At 42.7% G+C, this 23,392-nt stretch overlaps 1 protein-coding gene across 1 annotated transcript in view; it reads right to left on the bottom strand.

Moving 5' to 3' along the window:
* Nucleotides 1-589: 589 nt before the first annotated feature.
* cdk14 (cyclin dependent kinase 14) overlaps nt 590-23,392 on the bottom strand; it is a gene marked incomplete at its 5' end in the record, with an annotated part of 71,194 nt that continues 48,391 nt past the window's right edge. The window contains 4 exons of the mRNA XM_071539385.1: nt 590-705; nt 6,732-6,871; nt 14,644-14,692; nt 18,808-18,871. Coding sequence (XP_071395486.1) covers nt 590-705; nt 6,732-6,871; nt 14,644-14,692; nt 18,808-18,871 — 369 coding nt within the window. The remainder of the gene's footprint in view (nt 706-6,731; nt 6,872-14,643; nt 14,693-18,807; nt 18,872-23,392) is intronic.

Raw genomic sequence — 23,392 nt, forward strand, 5'->3', positions numbered from 1 at the left:
ATTTCAAGTATGATTATTTATGTTTTTTTAATATTATAACCACTAGCAGATTATAGTTTTTTGAGTTGAAAAGGTTACACAATTGTGATCTAAGCAACACGTTTTCTTTTTTGGTTTGTTGCGATCGCGATAATGAAATCACAATATTTACAAATTATCGCGAATTCCTATAATGTTGAATATCGGCCCAAGCCTACGGTGGTTGAATAGTTTCAATACGTCTGCACGCTTAGACACTTGAATACAGTGCACATTTTGCACATCTTGTATGCCGAATTTCTCATTCTCATATCCTTAATACGTTAAATACTGGATGCATACTTTTATTTAATTTTTCACTGGTCTTGTCCTTTCATTTTACAATATATTTTCATATTGTTCATCACAGTATGCTCTACTGCTGATATTTTGCACACCGTCACAATACTGTAATTCATTTTTTTCACACTTTTTGAATCCATACATTACGTTTGGGTGTGTGTTAAACACACAAACAGTGTAGTAGCAGTGTTTGTGTGTGGGTTTTCTTCATGTATAATGCATCAAGTACGTACCTGGCAGGCAGTCATGTGCAGGATGCTGCCTCAGGTCAGTGCTTGCTGCCAGACGAGGCTTTTCCATGACTGTTCCTCCGTGCGCAAACCTGTATGCTGTCCCCACACTCTGTCTGCAGTTTTATACTTGGTACCGTAAAGATAGAAGACACTGCAGGGGAAGAAGAGAGAGGAGAGGATTACAACTATGTAGCCCTATGGAAAAAAGAGAAGCTTCATTATTGGCTACAATGGAGAACATCGTTTTTTGTTAAAAATAGGAATGGGTCTTAAAAAGTGAATATTCAAATATTTGTTTGTGGTGACGATCATTGTCTTTTGGGATTTTCCTGTTAACCTTTTTGTTTTTTTGTTTTTTTAATAGAGATACATCAATAAATAATTTTAAAAGGCGCTACATGTAGCATTTTCCCCATCAATAAATCATTACCACATTAATTTTGAGACATTACTAGAAGTGACCTTTAGCCTCTACACTGCATTTTATATTGCGTAACATCGGGTCAGATTTGGCGGGAAATCTGCTGGATCGCTTTACGGCACAAAACAGGAAGAGGGCGCTGTTCTTCCAGAGCAAACGGAGCTAAAGCTTTCAGAGTTTCTGGCAACGGCAGATGGTGGAAGGAGGGAAAGGAAGATGGAAAAATCACGTCCAACATGTTGATCCTCTTCAGGGAGGGGGAAGGGGGGGAAGTTAGCAGTGGGGTTTATGGGAAATGTAGGGAGATAGAGGCTGCCATTTGTTTACCGTAAGTATACCAAGGTATCAGAATTAATTTTACAATGATATATAGATGTAAAAATTATACATGTAGCTCTTATAACCAAGCCAACTAACTATATGCTTTTACTAGCAATTATTTTTTATCAAAACCATACTAAAGCCCAGCGTGGCCACACTTCTAGAAAGTACAGGACAGTGTGGTTCAGTGAAGGTAGCATGGCTCCAGGGGTCCTTGAGGGGGTTCCAGGGGGTCCCCAGCAAACTGATGAATTGTTAAACTCCACCATTATTTCATTTACAAGAAGTTAACACAACTAGAGAATGTAGAAGAATGACTGTTTTGATCATAGTTTCACTGTTATTTCTCCACCTACAATACATATAGTCATGGAATTCTGCATAAAATCATATCTAACAATTAAAATATTCTCAGATTTGGGACCGAGAGACAAAATCTCATCAAATGTGGGTCCGTGGCTCTAATGTGGACTAAACTAGGAGTCCTTGATATGAAAAAGGTTGAGAATCACTGATGTAGACATTAGGAATAGGACAGTAAGCAGTATAGTAAGTAGGGATGGGACGATATACTTATCTCACGATATTCAATACTAATTCAATTCAATACGCGATATGGGGTTCACGATTCAATACAACCACGATACGATCAAAGTCTGACTGTGCAGAATTATCTTTATTTCTGAGCCACATAATCTTTCTAGCGATGGCATTGGCTTGCTAGAATGTAAATAACAATTTAAAAATGTCATTACAAAGTGCAAATAATATAATTTGGATGGAGAGCTTGTAAAATTGTGATGGTCAAGCGTCTCATTTGTGATTACTACAGCAGAATAACATGTAACTAATAACCCGTTTTTCTGCGTGTGTATTGTCTATTTTTGTATTGTGATATATTGAATTTGGATATATCATCCCATCCCTAGTAGCAGAGCAGAGTGCAGAGTGTTGGAAGTGATACTGTTGAGATTTTTTTTGTCCAGAACTTTTTCCTTTAGCTTTTGAAAATTTCAGCACGCACTGAATATTGAAACACTCATCCAGGCCAGACCGCTGAATAGTTGACCATGAGAATATGGACTTCATCCCTAGTTATCTTATTTAGCAGAGCAATTCATTCCTAATGGGACACACGGGCTCAGATCGTTTGCACAACCTCTTATCCGACTTGGAAACACAGGAAGGGGGACTTTGCCAAGAGAGCCGGGGAACACACTGGAGATGAACCTTCGCCATCAAAACAACGCTCTCGTTTCATTTCCGCATAAACACATCCAGAGAGTCCGGAGAGACGGGGAGGTTTCCTCAAGGTCAGCGCTCCGGCTCGCGCTGCCAGACGCCCCGAACCGCACTCTCAAATTGAAAATGTCAAATCCAATTCGCACGGCAAACACCCACTTCGGGGAGCTCCGTTGTCTCGGTAATTCCGGCTATTGTTGCTGGTAATCTGTCTGGGTATTGTCTGCATAAATCCATAACACGTCAGACAATGGAGCGCACGGTCGGCCACACAAGACATTGCTCTTTATCCCTGCAGTGACAACATGGGATATTTACTTCAGCGATTCTCAACCTTTTTCCATATCGAGGACCCCTAATTGAGCGCACAAACTATGGCCATGGACCCCTGTTTGATGAGATTTTGTCTCTCCGACCCAAATCTGAGAATATATTTATTGTTAGATATGATTTTGCCCAGAATTCCATGACTATCTGTATTGTAGGTAGAGAGATAACAGAGAAACTATGATCAAAACAGTCATTCTTCCAATTCTCTAATTACATTCTCTAACTTCTTGTAAATGAGTCTGTAGAGTTGCACAACTTGCACTATATTGTGTTGACTGCTGTAGTGTGTTGGTCACAGCAGTGCAGTAGTGTAGTGCTTTGGGGTCAATTCTTTATTTAAACATTAATATTATTAATAATGCACCAGGTTAGAGGGTTCCTTGTACAACTTACAGCATTAGTTCTCTGAGAATCTCTTTCATATCCAAGCAAAATTGATATTGTAACTGAAATATCCCACTGAGCAAAAGACGTGTTTTCAACGTTGCGTCTATGCTTTAGCTCTCATATAGCCCAGGATCATTACGGCTATTAGACCAAGCAGTAAATACATTATTACAATGAATAAACATCTGTAAATACCAAAAATATGCACCAGAGAAGTCCTGTAGACTAGCCTACAAGATAATTATCTGAGCACAAGAAGTAATTTCAACATTGCGTCTATGCGTAGCTCTCATATAGCCTAGGATAATTTTGTATTTGTATAGACATCTAATAAACTTTCACTTTTCAACCCCATTTAAACTTAATTTAGCCTAGACGGCTATGGCCATTTAGATGTGTTTTAAACGTCTAATCAGCGTAAAATTGCTCAGTGGGATCCCTAACTGAATCGATATTGAATCAAATCAAATCGGAAATTGAATCGAAACCTTGTGAACTGGAATCGAATAGAGCTGCAACGATTTATCGATTAGTTGTCAACTATTAAATTAATCGCCAACTATTTTGATAATCGATTAATCGGTTTGAGTAATCTTTTAAGAAAAAGAAGTCAAAATTCTCTGACTCCAGCTTCTTAAATGTGAATATTTTCTGGTTTCTTTCCTCCTCTATGACAGTAAACTGAATATCTTTGGGTTGTGGACAAAACAAGACATTTGAGGACGTCATCTTGGGCTTTGGGAAACACCGATCCACATTTTTCACCATTTTCTCACATTTTATAGAACAAACAACTAATCGATTAATCGAGAAAATAATCGACAGATTAATCGACAATGAAAATAATCGTTAGTTGCAGCCCTAGAATCGAATCGATTCGGGGAGTCAGTGGCGATACCCGGCCCTGGTCTGTATTTATTTGGGTTTGTTTCAGCTGTGGAGCGGTGGGTGTGCTGAATACAGAGCGGGCGCATAGTAATATGGATTTTGCTGATTCCCTGATGGCTGGGCCGGCCGTTCCCGTTGGCACCGGTCCATTCCGGTGGAGGGGACCGCGATCGCCACGCTGGGCCTGTCGCCAAACACTGACGGCCCGGGGTAATTAGCCGCTCCTTTATCTCGTTTTCATTCCTCGCCTGCATAATTTTCCGACGTAGCCTCCCCTCCCCCTCCCCCTCCCCCTCCCCCTCCCACAAGCAGCGGGATCCGGGCTTCTCACGGAAGACGCCGGTGCCATTTAGCTCGCCGTCGATCCAACTCCTATATCCTCATTTTCTGTTTTAATTCACTACCCTTCCTGCCTCAATGGCTCTGCCGCTTTTGCATGTGTCCTCGTGTGCATGCCAAAAAAGAGAGAATGAGAGAGAGAGAGAGGGAGAATAAAGAGAGAGCAAGAGAGTGAGCGAGCATGACAAAAATCAAAATAAGGCATCTCTCCCTCCCTCTCTCTCTCTCTCTCTCGGTGACCGCTGCCTTCTGCTTCTCTCTCTCTCTCTCTCTCCCCGCACATAACAAACCTGCTGGGTGCTGATAACAGGATTAATAACGGCGAAAAATCCTAATCTGGGGAATTAAAAAATGGAATTCTCCCATTAAAAATTGCCACCCTGTGGGCTGTGTGCGGTGGCGGGCGCACTCAGGTCTGCCGAGCCGACTCTTTCACACCGCTAATGAATAGCAGCTTAAGGGATTGGCGATGTATGTATATGTAGCCCTGTCAAATAATATGGATATGCAGTCATCTCTGACATACTTTCATGCGCTAACCTGATACTACAGGATTAATTGATATGTAGCCTGAAATGCTGCTGTGGCTAAAGCTTCTGACACTTCCACCCAAAATATACCCGAGGGATCAACAGTATTAATATTACGCGGAATAAAAAAAAAAAAATCTATTTCTACACTCGAACATGTGTTGAAAACTAAGTTGCGGTATATATCTATTTCTGCGGTGTTTTTCAGAGGAGAGAGAGAGAGAGAGAGAGAGGGAGGCCCCCCCCCCCCGTGTGTTTTCTTTGCTCCGGGGCGAACAACAAGTCATGGAGATAGAGAATCAAACCCGAGCGTCTCGCGGCGGGCCAGCAGAGGTCCAGCTGAGGCCCTCTGTCCCAACGGCATCCCGCCATAATAAGACGAGGCTTTCTCTCCGCGTGAACAAAAACAAACCCCGGGGTCGCCGCTCGCCTTCTTCTTTACAGGGAGAGAGAGGGAGGGAGGGAGAGAGAGAGAGGCAGGGGATACTGTATGATACAGTAGAGCTGAGGGAGCTTGGGAGAAGCAAAGGAGAGAACACAAAAGAGAAAGAGGGAAAGAAAGGCAAGAGAGGGAGAGAGACAAAGCGAGAGAGAGAGAGAGGCAGAGAAGCCAAGTTGCCATCCAATTGTCAAGCGCGTTGGAAGTGAATTTTTGAAATTTTGCAAACACAAAAAAAAAAAAAGGGAATTGGGTGTGATTCCATCAGTTGGTCAAAAAACAAAAAAACACCAGAAAAATCCAGTTTTTGAAGAACTGATTAGTCAAGTTGTTCATAATCTCGGTTTCATTTGAAGATAAAAACAAAGAAATGATCTTAGTGATATTCTAACACAGTGATTCTCAACCTTTTTCATATCAAGGACCCCTAATTTAGTCCACATTAGGGCCACAGACCCCCATTTTGATGAGATTTCGTCTCTCGGACCCAAATCTGAGAATATTTTTATTGTTAGATATGATTTTGTCCAGAATTCCATGATTATCGGTATGTTAGGTAGAGAGATAACAATGAAACTATGATCACAACAGTCATTCATCTACATCCTGTGATTGTGTTAACTTGATTTATCAATTTGTTGGGGACCCCTGGAACCCCCTCAAGGACCCCTGGTGGTCCCCGGACCCCACGTTGAGAACCACTGTTCTAATGGTCATACAACCACAGTGGAGACTTATACAAGTTAGAAACCACACATACAGTATGATATAGGAGATTGAACCAAGCTTAGGTCATTATTCATTCAATCAGTGCATTCCCTGTGCTTTTTATCGCGTAATTTCTTTATCAATGCATTATAACTCATACACATACACACAACGATACGATTCTAGATGAGATATGGGGTTCATGATTTGATACAACCACGATACGATGTCATAAATAAAAGTTCAATGACGACAAAGTCTGACTATGCAGAATTCTGTTTATTTCTGAGCCACAAATCTTTCTAGCGATGTCATTGGCTTGCTAGAATGTAAACAACAATTTAAAAATGTCATTACAAAGTGACAATAATATAATGTGGATGGAGAGCTTGTGAAACTGTGATGGTCAAGCGTCTCATTTGTGATTACTACAGCAGGATAAAACGGAGCTAATATCGCGATTCGTTTTTCCGCCCCCGCGATACGTATCGGCACATTTTTGTATCGCGATATATTGAATTCCGATATATATCGTCCCGTCCCCGGTAAGCGGTAAAAGTGAAGCTACGTACTGTCCTGCAGCTCCCAGAGCCGTGGAGGGAGGTGGCTGAAGTATTCGTGGTTCAGAGCTGCCTGGGCCGACAGCCGGTTCTTTGGGAAGCACTGGAGGAACCTGGAGGCCAACTCCTCAGCATGGTCCACGTAGCCCAACCTGAAACACAACACACACACACACACACACATCAGAGACAGGTAAGTCACCAAATACATAAATAAAATGCCTTACCACTTCCATTTCATCCGTATCAAATATAACCTCCTCAGTTCTTTCTGACCCTATCTTCCCATTCATTCATCCATCTGAGAGACCAACTCACTTTCTCTCTGATTCACAGAGCTGCTGACAACAAAAAAAACACAACTTTTAATTATGCTGCAGGTTTTGCTGACTCAAGAGGAAAAACGCTGCTCAGACACACACACATGCACATGAACACACATACACACATACACACACACACACACACACACACACACACACACACACACACACACACACACACCTTTCTCTCTGGAGCTTGCCTTGCACAAGGCAAGTGGGTCACTATGAGAAACCAAAGTCCTCCCAGCCTTTGTATGTGTGTGTGTGTGTGTGTGTGTGTGTGTGTCGCTGAACTCCTGAACCAGCCCTACCTAACAGCGCAGAGAGTTGGGGGGGGGGGGGAGAAGATTGAAAATAAACGAACGGCAACAAACTGAGTCCGTAATTAGGCATCCACTCCATTAAATAAACATGATGTTATTCCGCGCAGCCTCGCCGCTTCCAGTCCTCCTACAGCCTCTCTCTCTCCCTCTCTCTCTCTCTCTCCCTCCCTCTCTCTCGTGTTTCTGCAGGCTTCTCATGGCCCGGGCTCCCCCAGTCAAGCGCTCTGACAGCCCGCTCCCATGGCTCTCGATGGGGATCTCGACTCTACTTATCGGCGGAGAGACGAGAGGGGAGAGCCTAAATCTCTGCACAACTCATCAACGCCACTCAGCGAGGCAGGCAGAGCAAGAGGCAGGGATAACGTTAATGAAGTCCATCAGGGCCTCTGCCTGCCTCTCTCATGCAGCTCAGACTCCTTCTGCATCGCTCAGCTGAGGAGTTGAAAGAGAAGCGAGTCGATGTGCGAGCCGTCTATAGTGTGTTGCTGAAGCTATACCGATGCTTTGCTATACCGAAAAAAAAAGGGCCTTAAGCGCTCGGGTTTGACCGATGGCAATAGCCGATATTCCATATCCTCGAAGCCGCAACTTTGTGCAACTTTGCACGCTGGTGGATTTTTTAGGACTTCAATACCCAGAAATCCTGTCAGGTGATGTCAGCGAACTGCCACAGCCCCGGCCGGTCTGTGCCTCTTTATACCAAAGGAAACCAAAGGGACGAGAGACGGCAAAAGATCTAATGTTGGTGAGTCCAGCTTTCTGATGCTGTTTAGGAGACAGTTTGGATCTCACTCTTAAGTTTCAATTCATCACTTCCAGTGTGGAGAAGATTTCCCACCAGTGATCACACTGACACCAGAATTTAATTTGGGTAAACAGGGTGAACCTACAGCGTCTCGATTAGCGAGGATGGTACGCTCTTCTCTGTTGTCGCCAAACTTAGGCATTTAAGCTGATAAGACAAGTGTATTTTTATAGAAAAATCTTGCATAGTGCAGCTTTAAGTTTGACTATTTTCATGCCAAAACCAAAAAGATAAAAAAATAAATGAAATAAAGTAAAGTAGAAATCAATTCTTGTCAGGGTGGAAAAGCCTCTGAAACATTATTAAGACTAACTGAAACCCAGGATACTACTACAATAATAAAACATTCAGTAGTAGCAGTAGTAGTAGTAGTAGTAACAGTAGTAGTAGCAGTTGTAGTAGTAGCAGTAGTAACAGTTGTAGTAGTAGCAGTAGCAGTAGTAACAGTAGTAGTAGTAGTAGTAGTAGTAGTAACAGTATTAGTAGTAGTAGTAGCAGTAGTAACAGTTGTAGTAGTAGCAGTAGTAGTAGTAACATTAGTAGTAGTAGTAGTAGTAGTACTAGCAGTAGTACTAGTATAAAACATATTCATGCATATTTGTGTGGAATCTGATCAAAATGTCTCATTAGTATCAATTCAGGTTAAGGTCTTTCCGCAGACAACCAGTGTTGTATTGATCAATTCCGCATTAAATATATTAACAGTCAAACTGTATCATATCCATCATATCAGAGGCTGACAACACTGATTGGACCAGATCTCTTTTTAATACAAGAGCAGTGCCTGCCTCATATGTGCAAACTGATAAATCAGTCTAACCCTAGTGGACCTTCCCTTGAGACCCTAAGGATCAATATTTTCTCCCCAGCAGCTGGTTCGGCTGTGAAGAACAGAGTGACTCAGGTCTAGTTTGACTGAGGTCAGCAACCATGCTGGTGCAGGAACAAACAGGGAGAAACCTGTGGGTGAGAAATCACCTGGACATGCAAGCGCTGTTGATGTAGGTGCACATTCCTCTCTGCTAACACTGTCAGCTAGGCCAGGCCCAAGCTAAACAAGCACACATCTCTGATCCACATTATCTCCTAAAACTATCATACGGCTCCGGTTGATGACACGTTCGTGGGAGAAAGACACATTCCTCCTTCAGCGGGGCAAAGCAAATTTGCCTTTGCGTGTCTTCGTGTGTTGCGTGACCTTGGAGAGGCCGGGCAGAAGAAAGCACCTGCTCGTGTTGTTTACCCACAGAACTTGAATGGATAGAACTTCCAGAATCTCCATAAAATGGCGATTCTGGGATTTTAAGGGTTATTTGGTGACAACACAACTCTGGGCATTAATGCTGCATTCCATTTACCTCGGAAGTGGGAGCTGGGAATGACGTCACACCAGAGTTGACCGCGTTCCAGTACAAGTCGGAAAACCAATTAGTTTTTTTTATTTCACGGGGTGGGGGAAATGGGGTTTGCTCTAGCCAGGTTAGCTATTGTTAGCAATACCAGTTGATAACAACGCATTACGCGGTATTTTGCGCATAGAAACACCGTAGCAACATGTCCACAGATAGAAGTTGGACAGTACTGTTGTGTACGACTGATTTAATGAGACACAAATAAGACAGAAGTGCTAATAAACAGAATATTACTACAGCTTGAGGCGCGGAGCAGCCATCTTGGATTTTGAGGTCGGGGTTGGTGAGGTTCTTCTGACTTTCTGAGTCGGAAATCCGACTTCAGGGGGCGTTCCAGTTGAAATTTCCGACTGGGAACTCGACTGGGAATGGAACGCACCATAAGGCTTTAAAGTGTGTCACAATTGGTTGAGAACTGAGAAGATGAGTTAGCAAACTCAGATGAAAGCTAACGTTAGCAACGAGGCTAACGTAGCTTTATCAAAGACTGTACTTCTCTCTCTAGCTCTTCTAGTCAACGTTAGCTTGTTAGCTATCAATGGCAGCAAGGAGACAGAGAAGCTGCTTGGTTCTTGCTGTAAAACCTCTCAGCTCAGTGACTTTCTGTAAGTCGGTTTATACGGAAGCTAAGTTACAGCTAGCCCAGTGGTTCACATAATGGCCGCCAAGCTGCTGGGAATGACCGTTCTATCCTTTCAAGCTCTGTGTGTTCACCCCACCGCTACGGGGAGCGGTAGACCGGCCTCTTTCAGCCGCGCTCAGCAAAGGCTGGCAACCGGGAGCTGTTTTGGAAGAAAGCCTTTGTGTCTTTATCTAAATACACATCCTACAAGCAGCTTTCACCACGTCTGACTCAGTTGATGATGAGGGTGTTGCACAAAGAGACGTTCGAGGGAAACAGGGATCTATTCATTGGCAAACAGGCCTTAGCATGCAACTATCAACACAGTCGAGGAGGCGGACGATTAACTGCTGTCTTGGTGAAGTCAAGCTCAGGATACTGTACTAGGATTTGACTGATATGGGTTTTAGAAGGCTGATACAGATATTTTTTGGTTTAAAGCTGCTAATAGCCAATGTCTTTAAATATGAGCAGTTGCATGCCAAAAAATATATAGTTTCCCCCAGAATTCTGTCAGGACGGAAAAGACTCTGAAACACCATGTAGATCATCATGGGACACTAAAACTCTCCACTGAAATCCAGGATACTAGTAGTTACTATTATAACTCGTCAACAAGTCAGTGTGTCATAGCTATGTGTTGCTGAAACCACACTGTTGGAAAAAAAAAGCTTTTACTTAAGATTTGTTTTTTAAACAGATTTTTGGACTAATTGACAGAATTTTGTCCTGATTCAATATATTTAAATTTGATTTCCTTGCCACAAAATTACAAATGTTCAGTGTTTTCCAAGATTTTTATTCTTGCCAAGGTGGAAAAAAGGTAGTAGTAGTACTAGTAGTAGTAGAAGTAGTAGTAGTAGTAGTAGAAGAAGTAGTAGTAGTAGAAGTAGTAGTAGAAGTAGTAGTAGTACTAGTAGTAGTAGCAGAAGTAGTAGTAGTAGCAGTAGTACTAGTAGTAGTAGTAGAAGTAGTAGTAGTAGTAGTAGTAGTAGTAGTAGTGGTAGAAGTAGTAGTAGTGGCAGTCGTAGTAGTATAAAACATATTCATGCATTTTTGTGTGGAATCTGATCAAAATGTCTCATCTATTCAGGTTAAGAGGTTCCCATAGAGAACCAGTGTAGTACTGATCAATTCTAAAGTAAATATGCAATCGACTGACTGGACCATATCCCATTTTCAATAAAAGGCCAATATCAGCCTCACATATTTCTTTTTAACCCTATACCTCTCTGTACTCTGTACGTACAGCTAACATTAACACAGGGTTGTATTAGCAGTCACATTGCACAAGCTCATCCATAACCATGGGCCCTGACCGAATGACTCACATTTATACAGCTGGAAGAAGATCACTGCAGGGAGGAAGGAAGTTCCAGAGCAGAAACAGGAGAGCGAGAGGAGGAGGGAGAGCCGACTCCTGAGCGGAGACGAGGCCGGCGCATACGGTCCTATCAACTCCATCGCCCCCGTGACATGCGATAAAAGGAGGTGGAGGGGAAAGCGGCGGTCGTTAACATTCCTCCGCACTTTCTTTCTTCACATATTTATTTCCTGCCGGACTGGAGCGAGGCCAGGAGGCTGGCGGGGGGGGGGGGGGGGGGGGGGGGGGGCAGACAGGGAGGGAGGGAGTGGAGGGTAAAGCCACCTTAAACCTGCAACAGGCGATATCCGACCTTTATAACCAATGCTGAAACTAATGTGTGCTATGTGGAGATTTCATTGAGACATAATGATATAAACCAATATCCACACAGCAGCCAGCTGTGTTGCTGTTTTCACCTCTTTTCTAAAGCTTGTTGTCGAATTCCACTCTGGAACGAAGATAGCTCTTCATGTCTTTTAAAACTAGCTTGGCTCCTTCCTCGCTGTTTGAAAGCGGCGCTCTCCCCCCCCCGTTCCTGAAAAAAATTCTTGTAATGCCGGAATCGATGAAGCGAGCGAGTAAACTTGTTAAACTAGTAAACTTGTTAAACTAGTAAACTTGCTGCCTGCCTCTTCACTTGTCATTGTGACCTTCAGCAGGAGAAAGACCTGGCTAAGTGAGACTGGTAACCGGCGAAACTTCTCAGCAGGTACGTTTAGCTTAGCTGTTAGCATTTACCCTAACATTTGTCCTTGGTAGTTGGTGGTTTCTGTCAGCCAATGTGGGAATGACAGCTCATGAGGCGGTTTCCATTTAACAGTAAGTACAAATGTACTTACAAGATTTTACTTACAGTATTTCTGGGTAGTGAAGTCCTTCAAACGTTCAAAGCTACCTTTCGCTACCAGTTGGGGCCGCTAATGTGCGAAATTTCCCTTCCAGCATTAATAATTTTTTGAAAATCGAACCGATTTGTGTTCTTATTGGTGGTTGTTTGTAGGGCTGAACAATTAATCAAAATTTTATCGAAATCGCAATATGGCCTACTGCAATTTTCAAATCGCAGGATTTGTTATTTGTTAAAGGCGAAATGTGTCAAAATAGCATTTTAAATGAAATATTGTGGTGCTGCAGAGATGTCCTGGCCTACACATCATATTCTACAGACTTAAGAAAACATCTTTGTTTGGTACAGATCCCCGCAAAAAATCACACCATAATCATTTTAATACGTTTTTCAATGAAAATGAGAATAATGATGTGAAAATTATCATTCCCTCTAATATCGCAAATCATATCGCAATTGCAATATCAGTCAAAATAATCGCAATTAGATATTTTTTCAAAATCGTTCAGCCCTAGTTTGTTTCAATTGGACATCATACAGTAGTTCACCCATCTCCGCTGTCAACCAGCCTTCTGTTTGGTATAACATGGCCCAGTGTCTCTCTCCGTCTCTCTCTCTCTCTCTCTCTCTCTCTCTGTCTCTCTCTGTCTCACTCTGTCTCTCCCTCTCTCTCTCTCTCTCTCTCTCTCACAGCTTACATGCATACAGTACAGTATCCAACTATCCAACAGCTCTGTTTTTCAGCACCATGACTGAATAAGGTTACGCGACTCTGAAAGGACTCTTTATTTGGACTCGTCACTGAAATATGAATTGAGAACGGGGGAATTACCAGACCAGAGAACAGTCCATAGGTCACTAACATGAGACTACTGTATGTATGTATGTATGTATGTATGTATGTATGTATGTATGTAGGTTGAATTATTAGTGTTATAACAATCAGTGATAGAACAGAGCAAAACAGACATTTATTTATATGAAAATGTTGCAGATTATAAAGTTTTGATCCATAACTCCCTGTGTGGAGAAGTGGGCTCGCCTTTGCCCTCTGTGGCTGCCCCTCCAGATGTACGCCAGGGGCAAATGGTGGCACACATCTGGGATAGCTACCCCCCCCCCCCTCCCCAACTATGCCACCATGCCCTTTTCCTGCCATCTGTGTCTGGTGTCCCGGTGCAGGATCACACACCAGATGGGAGCTGCAGGAACAGTGTGTGAGCCGCACGGCGAGAGTGTGTGAGCTGCAGGAAGAGTGTGTGAGCTGCAGAAAGAGTGTGTGAGCTGCAGAAAGAGTGTGTGAGCTGCAGAAAGAGTGTGTGAGCTGCAGAAAGAGTGTGTGAGCTGCAGGAGGAATGGGTGAAGAGTGTGTGAAGAGTGTGTTAGCTGCAGGAAGAGTGTGTGTAGAGTGTGTGAGCTGCAGGAAGAGTGTGTGTAGAGTGTGTGAGCTGCAGGAAGAGCGTGTGTAGAGTGTGTGAGCTGCAGGAAGAGTGTCTGTAGAGTGTGTGAGCTGCAAGAAGAGCGTGTGTAGAGTGTGTGAGCTGCAGGAAGAGCGTGTGTAGAGTGTGTGAGCTGCAGGAAAAAGTGTGTGTAGAGTGTGTGAGCTGCAGGAAGAGTGTGTGTAGAGTGTGTGAGCTGCAGGAAAAGTGTGTGTAGAGTGTGTGAGCTGCAGGAAAAGTGTGTGTAGAGTGTGTGAGCTGCAGGAAAAGTGTGTGTAGAGTGTGTGAGCTGCAGAAAGAGTGTATGTAGAGTGTGTGAGCTGCAGGAAAAGTGTGTGTAGAGTGTGTGAGCTGCAGGAAGAGTGTGTGTGAAGAGTGTGTGAGCTGCAGGAAGAGTGTGTGTAGAGTGTGTGAGCTGCAGGAGTGTGTGTAGAGTGTGTGAGCTGCAGAAGCCTAGACACCCGGAGGCTGGACAATGACGACAGTGTTTAGACTACGGTCTGGTTCAGAGGAGTGTGTGTGTGTGTGTGTGTGTGTGTGTGTGTGTGTGTGTGTGTGTGTGAAGCTGTCACACAGTCTGCCTGGGGTGGGGGTTAAAGGTCAGAGGTGTTACACTCTATGGAGAAGAGACGGAACATTACCCACGGGAATAAAAATGTCCCTGTCAACAGCAACGCCCTCTGACCTAACATATGCTCATACATGCACAGACAATGACACACACACACACACACACACACACACACACACACACACACACATCTGATTATATGAATAGCCCACTTACTTATTCCACGCTTGTCTGAGCTTCTTGGCGCTGTACACCGTGAAGCGGTCTGTGACGGGGAGAGAGAAAAAAAATGAAATCATTTCACCAAGAGCTCTCATAAAGTGAAAGTGTATGCATCTCATTACATGGAAGCTACATATACATAAGCGGCTTCAAATTGGACTCCTAAGTAACACTTGATGAAGAAAAGCAAAACTATATACCTCATACAATATGACTCTTTTGCTGAATCGTCAACTTTTAGAATCGGTGGGTATTTAGGTGAAAGAAGATTGTGGGAATAACAGGCAAACCAATTCTAAAAGTTGAAATTTTAGTGAAATAATTGCTGTTTAGATTATTATCAATATGCCGAATTGAAGAGTGGCTCATATCGATTCAGAAAAGGGTTTGGGTCGTATTTTATGAGCTGTGTAATTCTGCTGATAAGCCAGGAAACGTTCAGCCGCCAGATTTCTTGACTGGAGTTTGGCGTGAAGCTCTCTCCATACCGGAGAGGACAGCGTGTATCAGAGCTGGGTCTCTTTCAGCATTGACTGTATATTTCCACAGTCGTGTTTATTATGCTGCAAGTGTGTGAGGCTTTGCAACTGTACAGTCTACCTCACAGCTCACTGACAGTACAGCCAAAACCTCCATGTGGACACAAACAAGTCTGAGGCGGGCCAGCCAGCCAGCCAGCCAGCCAGCCAGCCAGCCAGCCAGCCAGCCAGCCAGCCAGCGTGTAAGAATGTATTCAACATGAATGGAAGATATGGACACAGTGGTGGAAGAAGTACTGAGATCTTTTACTTCAGTAAAAGTAGCAATACACCAATGTAAAGATACTCCACTACAAGTAAAAGTCCTGCATTCAAAATCTTACTTAAGTAAAAGTACATAAGTATTGGCAGCAACATGTACTTAGAGTGTCAAAGTAAACATACTCATTATGCAAACTGTCCCCATTTAGATAATTATATTTTTCATAAATTATTGGAATATTAATACTGATTTATTGACATACATGTACATGTAAGCAGCATTTTAAAGTTGTCAACGTGAAGCTAATCTTAACAATTTAGCTTTACTTTTGGGTAGTCTAATCTATGACAATGCTATTTTATAGTTATTTTATAAAGATGATCAAATGTTTTAAATATAAAATATTGATCTGAAAAGTAGCTAGTAACTATAGCTGTGAAATAAATGTAATGGAGTAAAAAGTACAATATTTCCCTCTAAAATGTAGTGGAGTATAAGTACAAAGTAGCATAAAATGGAAATACAGTACAGTACAGTACTTGAGTAAATGTACTTAGTTACTTTCCACCACTGTGGACACATATACAGCATTGTGATACCAGTGGTAAAACTTAGAGACAAAAAACCTGAATGAAAATATGTATAATATGACAATATATCAAAAAAAGAAGAAGAAATATCTGCAGTATGAAAAAAGTTAATATGCCTGATGTGTAAAATGTGCATCATATTCACATTAGCAGAACTACAAAGGGCCATACATATGTACACAAAGAGTCTACACGTGTAGATGTGAGTTGTCTTATCAGTATATTCAATTTAATTATTATTTAATGTTCAGAAGCCTCTAGGCGTGCGGACGTACATTGCAAAAAAAACTGGGAAACGACTAAGAGTGGGAAGAGAGGCTGGAGAGAGAGATACGACTGGATGTGAGGAAATACTTGTGGAGCCTTTTCAGAACCGCAAAAGTGGGGGGGAAAAAAAATTATGCTTCAGCTCTGAGGTCCGGCCACGTTGTCATGTCCAAAATCATAAAGCGAAGTGATGCGTTGCGAAAGTAGGGATGGGGGAAAAAAACACAAAAAAAACACTGATACCATCGCTGTGTTTTGGCAATGTCTCGCAGATCACGCTCCATTCAGAGGCTGCTGTGGAAACTTTCATGTGAGTAGGTCTGAATCACAGGATGCATTTACAGACTGAGGCAATACTGCCATCTGCTGCTTGCGGTGTCTATTGTAATGAATCGGACTTCACTGTATCTCCCAAAAATATGTTTGCATATTTTTCTGTCGACCCCGTCAATGACATTGGTATTAAATATTTAGGATTATCTGAAATTATTCTTGTATATTCATTGACTTTTGGGGACTTTTAGGGTATAATGAACTCCTCCCATGTCTATTAAAAGAGATTATGTACTAACAAAACATTAAATACTATGTATGTGGATATTTCTATTTGACACAGAGATAAACATTATGATCATCGGTCAATCATCAGCAAAGTTCAGTTTAAGGTCATTCAACCCCCTGATGTTTTGTGCAGATTGTGTTTAGTATTTCACGCTCTGATTATAATCATTATCATGCATTCACAATGTGCTTATAATTTATGATGCCTCATAATGCCTGATGGGCACCGCTTCATGTAAAGTGTTACCAGATCATCCCTCTATCCCTCATTCTTCCTGTGTTTTTGCGAAATGGGAGCCATAATAACATGATGAACAGATGCAATGGTTAGAGGCTGGGGCCAGGCAGGCCAGTGTGTGTGTGTGTGTGTATGTGTGTGTGTGTGTGTGTGTGTGTGGCTCAGACAGCCGCACAGCTGTCCAACACAGTGTGTGAGAGGCTAACAAGAGCCAACTGTAGCCATGGCCACAGGATGTGAGATTACGCTTGTGTGTGTGTGTGTGTGTGTGTGAGTGTGTGTCTGTGCACGCTCGACTGCGAGTGTCACCCCGGTTGCTCCCTAATTGGCCACTGGAGATAGGAGGTTGGGTCACATGTCTTTGTAACGCCACGCTGCCTCCCCCACCGTCGCTCGAGCCCTCTTTATCTCTCCCCTCGCCTGTCCTCTCTCCTCCTCCTCTCCATATCTCTTCTTCCCTCCATCAGCTAAAACTAATCTGCAGTCCCTCTGTTCGTGTTTCCTCTAAAAAGGCCTAATGAGCTCCCAGAGGGCACGGCTAGCCTGGCAGAGCTGCCACCCTCGCTCCCGCATTAAAGGGCTACACTGGGTTTTTTGGTACATTGTCCTGTTGGTCATCTTGGCCTTTAAGTGATGAGAACATAGACACCAGAAATCATACACGTGTCCCCGGTAGATCGTTGGATCCGGCGCTCCATGCTAACACTTTAGTGGGTTATACACTATGATGAGTGATAGCACAGCCAGGACAGCCTTGCAAGTCGCTATCTCTTCAACAGTACACTTGTGGTCGAGTGTTTGGAACGCTCTCAAAGGACAGACAGACCAGCAGCGTATGGAAGCCAATGAGGCTAAACGGCTAATCTGTTGTATTGTTACAGAGTTGTTAGCCTGGACATCGTCATTTCAGTGTGAATATATATAAAAATATAAATGGCGAGATGGTTTTCGTGTTATTTTTTTCCTGAGAATCCCTGCTTGTACATGCCCATGCTAGCACTGTGGCTAGTCAGCGCTCACTGGCTGGAAGGGTTCACGAATAATAAGTAGCTGGCTCACAAGTCCGCACGATCCCATCTATGATGCTTCCTACTAGTGGTGTTCTCAACTGCCACTTGGCCTGCTGTAATTTCATCTAATTAGCGTTAGTATAAGACACACCAGGAGTAAATAAAATGATGGCCTCCTCAATACTTCCACACTCAGCAAAAGCTAAGACTTTAGCATAAACTATGTTGAGTGATAGTAGGCTCCATGCTAACACTGTAGCATACACTATGTTGAGTGATAGTAGGCTCCATGATAACACTTTAGCATACACTATGTTGAATGATAGTAGGCTCCATGCTAACACTTTAGCTTACACTATGTTGAGTGATAGTAGGCTCAATGCTAACACTGGAGCCAAGTAGTCTATCTGCCGGGGACATGCGGATGATTTTAGTGTGTATATTCTCATCACTTCACAGGGAAGTTCACCAATGGGTCAATCTCACTGTATTCCTTTAAACCACAGTAAGACAGCATGGCTGAGGGGTGTGTGTGTGTTTCTTTGTATCCTTGTGAGAACCTGTTTGAGTTTTAGACCTCCTCACTTGAAGATGTTCGTTTCGGAGACTTGGGTTTAGGGTTAATGTTAGAATTAGGATTAGGTTTAAACCAGGGTAACAGTTAAGGTTAGGGGTTGGAAAATGAATGTAGTCATGGAACGTCCTCAGGAGGACAGAAGTACAAGGGTGTGTGTTACTTGAAGGGTCTCACCTGGTTTGAAGTGCGGCAAGGAGTGAACACCAGGCCAGGTGTCCTCAGACGGGGTGCCGAGGACCTAAAAAAGAGAACAAAAGATGGAGGGGGGGGAAAGTGAGAGTGGAGCAAAAAGCAATACTTTCTTTCATGCTTTCATTCATTCTCTCATTCCCACTTTCCATTCCATTTCATCCATTGTGTTTTATACGGCATTAGGAGTGCATTAAAATTCCTCATGCCCTTATAACGCTCTGTAGATGTGGTTATCATAGAAAGTGTTACCAGATATTTGATTGCAGGGAGAGAGAGAGAGAGAAAGACAGACACTCTGCACACGATTGGCTGTGTGTCAGACCTGGCATTCCGGCACAAACGCATCCCATTGGTCGTGACAAGTATATATCGCATTCTCTATGAAGAGGCTGGCTGCATTCTCACGCACACGGTCTGGGTTTATGACGACAAAACCCAGAGGAGCGGACATGCCTTCGACATGATCCATCACTGCTAAGCGGCGTAATAGTTTCCAGATCGCACCGCTTCTCTCTGATCTCCCGAATACTCTTACAGCACAGTCACTGGCCAAGGAGCGGCTGAATTTGTACTGCCTGTTATTGTACAACGCATGCGAGCACTGTGCGGAGGTGTGTGTATGTGTGTGTGTGTGTGTGGTAGGATCGCTGGGAGAAATGGGTTTCAGATGGCTCCCGCTGGCCGAGAGACAACGTGAAAGAGAGAGAATAAGAAAAGTAGAGATTGAGGGAAATGCTGGCTGTGTTTCCACACCAGAACACCCTGGCTACTGGACATACTACCATGAATAAACCAGTTTGCAGAATATTCTTCCTCCAGAACCAAAAGTGTAATGTGTAGACTGTAAAAGTTGGAAGTATGGGAAAGAAATGGATTACTAATATGGATGTTCTTCTCTCGAGAACATCAGGAACAAACTGTTGCAATGAATACACATGAGCCATGCAAAAACATGATAACAGCAAACGAGAGGATGGCAGGAGAAACATTTATTATATCTCTGATATAATAAATCAGTCATTCTCAACCTTTTTCATATCAAGGACCCCTAATATAGTCCACATTAGGGCCACATTAGGACCCCCATTTGATGAGATTTTGTCTCTCAAACCCAAATCTGAGAATATTTTTATTGCTAGATATGATTTTGTCCAGAATTCCATGACTATCTGTATTGTAGGCAACAGTGAAGCTATGATCAAAACAGTTATTCTTCTACATTCTCTAATTGTGTTAACTAATGAAATCATCAATTTGCTGGGGACCCCCTGGAACTCCCCTCAAGGACCCCTTGGTGGTCTCCGGACCCCACGTTGAGAACCACTGTAATAAATCATCACGCGAACAGCCCTTCTTACTATCTTTTAATTCAATAGTTTCCCCTGTACAGTTCTCTTAATTACTTGTCTCATCCATTTGAATGCAATGTCTTCTTCATATGGGGTTTTGTACATGGAATTTTTGCAGCAAAGGCAATAAAAAAAAGACCACAGGATCCTCTAGGAATGGTGACGCCATTTTTCCAGAGACTTTTTTTTGGTTTGGATCTGATAGCCTGAACATAACCAGGGATCTTGTAGTTTTCTATCGTTATAATGGAGAGCAAAGATCAAGCAAAAATCGTCAGAAATCATACCTAAAAAAAGAACTACCATCACGGAGCATCAGTTCCCTCTGAACTAGTTTGATGATCTTTGGTAGTCTTCTAATTTATCACAATGACCAAATACTAATATCTTGTCTAGGGTTTAGTGAACCCACTCCTGTATTTACCAGAAGTTGTGAACTCACTCCTGTATTTACCAGAAGTTGTGACTCATCCTGTAGATAGGAGGCTGTGAATGGTCTCAGCCTATATGAATGGTGGAGCTGATGTAATAACGCAAAGCCCCAGCAGAGGGCAGTACAGCACCGTGAGGCAGAGCTGAGTGGAACTTCAACAAGAGCAGCCAGGACAAAGTCCAGCTACTAAACTGATTCAATGAGAACAAACTCCCATTGTTCTCTTTTTAGTTTAGCCTTTGGTTTAGTTCAGTGAAGGATTAAAATAAATCAGTGTTCCAGTATTCCAGTTCTTACAGTATATCTAGTTCATCATATTAAAACAGACTACTTTGGTACTACCTATATCTTAACAGTTGCAAGTTATTACACCTGTCTTCTACTGTCAACGCCCCCATCCACTAGACATGAGTGGTCACTCTAGTTTCAAGGGCAACATGTGGCAAAACATGAGACTGCAATTGAGAGTTTATGGGAGATCATAGGATGCTATCTTCAATAGTGTTTTCCTTCATCCAGAGGTGTGACCAAGTCAACTTTGCTACTTTGTCCCAACTCCAAGTCAGTCTCAAGTCTTGAGGCACAAGTCTCAAGTCAAGTCCCAAGTCTAAATGTAGATTACCAAGTCAAGGTCCTTAATGTCATTAATGTCAAGTCTCAAGTCTAAATGTAGATTTCCAAGTCAAGTCCATGTCATTAATGTCAAGTCTCAAGTCTAAATGTTGAACAGCAAGTCAAGTCAGAACAAATCAAGAGTCCAGTATCAATTAAAGAAAACTAAATATCTAGGACTTTTCAATGCAATATGGTTTTAATAGGATAAAAACTTGGTAAGAGCATCATGAGTTTGATTTCTAGAATCAATTTCAACTTCAATAAATTCAATCATTCCATACAAATTCAGAAAACAGAATGTAAATTCAGTTGTCTGCTGGAACAAATCTCATCATTTTCAATCTAAGTCATTTACAGATCTCAAGATCTCAAGTCAAGGCTTAAGAAACCTTTTCAAGTCATCAAAGTACAAGTCAGAGTCAAGTCCCAAGTCACCAGAACCCAAGTCAAGTCTCAAGTCTTCTCTTCAAGCATCAAGTCAAGTCTCAAGCAATTAAAACTGTGACTCAAGTCCCCACCTCAGTCTTCATCATCATAAAAACAGAGGTTAGGGTTAGGGTTTTTATATGGGTAGTTCCATTATTTTTTCCATACCTTGCAGCAGATGGTACACCGATATTATTCTTATTACTCATATTTCAGTCAGAGACACTTATGTCAAGGGACTTTAGACCATTTATTGCAATGGTTATACAGTTGTATCTGGCGGAAAGGCTCTGCTCTTGAGGATGCTCCCCAATGAATCGGCATGCATGAGATCCTGCTGGGAGCACAACTAACCCCCCAAGGCATAGTGGACATACATCATTCAATATATGAAAACCTTAAAATACAGACATAATTCAGAAATACCTCAGACAACATCCTATGAGCGGACAATAGCAGGAGGAGGATGGGTTTGGATTGTTTGGAGTGGTTTATTGGAACTCTGGAGCGTTTTCCTCCTTGAGTTCAGTTCGTTTGACCAGGTGAGAACAATGTCATCCACCTGAAAATGAACTGCGTTGATAAAGTAATCCGAACCGACTGCAAGAAACGACCCCGGAACGCAAGGGTTTATGGGTATAACGGGATGTATCTCGATCTTAACGGGTATGAACAGCAGAGACGGGCGATGACGGCAAAGAGTGCAGAAACGTCCATCATGCTTCGCGAAAATTCTAAGGAACTCTGCCCAATAAGCTTGTGAATCATGTGACTTTTTTGTTTACAAGCCCCGGTTTGCTTGCAATAAGGCCTAAACAAACGTAATACAATAATGCAACAGAGTCAGCTTCTCCACTATGGTGCAGACCGAAGAAAACCAACCGCAGGTGCGATCGCATCCTAAGACAATTCTCTGTGTTTGACATGCTGACTTGATGAAATGCTTCGGCAAACTCCATTTCTACTGTACAGCATGTGGCAATAAAAAAAATGAAAAACTCTATTATCACTTTATCAAGAACGGAGGGAAAATGTAATTACACAAAGCTAGCGGCGGCGGCACAATGCCTTCGCCCACACAGGCACACAGAATGAGCTGTCGAGATGTTGATAAAGGTATAGTGTGTGTGTGTGTGTGTGTGTGTGTGTGTCTATACATTGGTGTACAAGCACACACGAAGCTGCTGATTATCCCCCACCTCCAAGTCCCTGAGGCCACAGAATGAAATTATTGGTCCCCTCGCCCTAACCCCGTCACCCTGTGGGGGAACACTCACTAGCTTAATTACTGACACACAGACACACACACACACACACACACACACACACACACACACACATACCAGCGCTCCGTGTGGTCAAACACACCTCCGCTGCTTCATCATCTCCACAGAGACTGTCACGGCGGCAGCACCGCATCCGTTATGCTGCGGGACGGCTTCATACATCACAGGTGAACTATGCCAACCTCTCCTCATGTAATTATGGCTTCAAAACACACACACACACACACTACTAGTCCATATTTCAACATATATGGTTGCCCTTAATGCAAAGGTATGCACTGGATCACAACAGAATTTCAATTTCTCTTTGTCTTTCTCCACTAGTATGTGTGAAATTGCGCACACACACACACACACACACTCTCACAAAGTCTGGGCATGGTGAATCTCATCTATTGATAATAGTAAAACCACAAGACAGTAGGACAAGAATAGAGGGTAAAAATAATATCATAGTA

Source organism: Centroberyx affinis, unplaced genomic scaffold, assembly GCF_046629955.1.
Source record: "Centroberyx affinis isolate AG114_WGS23_722 - 3 ecotype Tasmania unplaced genomic scaffold, CSIRO-AGI_Caff_v1 ptg003453l_1, whole genome shotgun sequence".
Lineage (NCBI taxonomy): Eukaryota > Metazoa > Chordata > Actinopteri > Beryciformes > Berycidae > Centroberyx > Centroberyx affinis.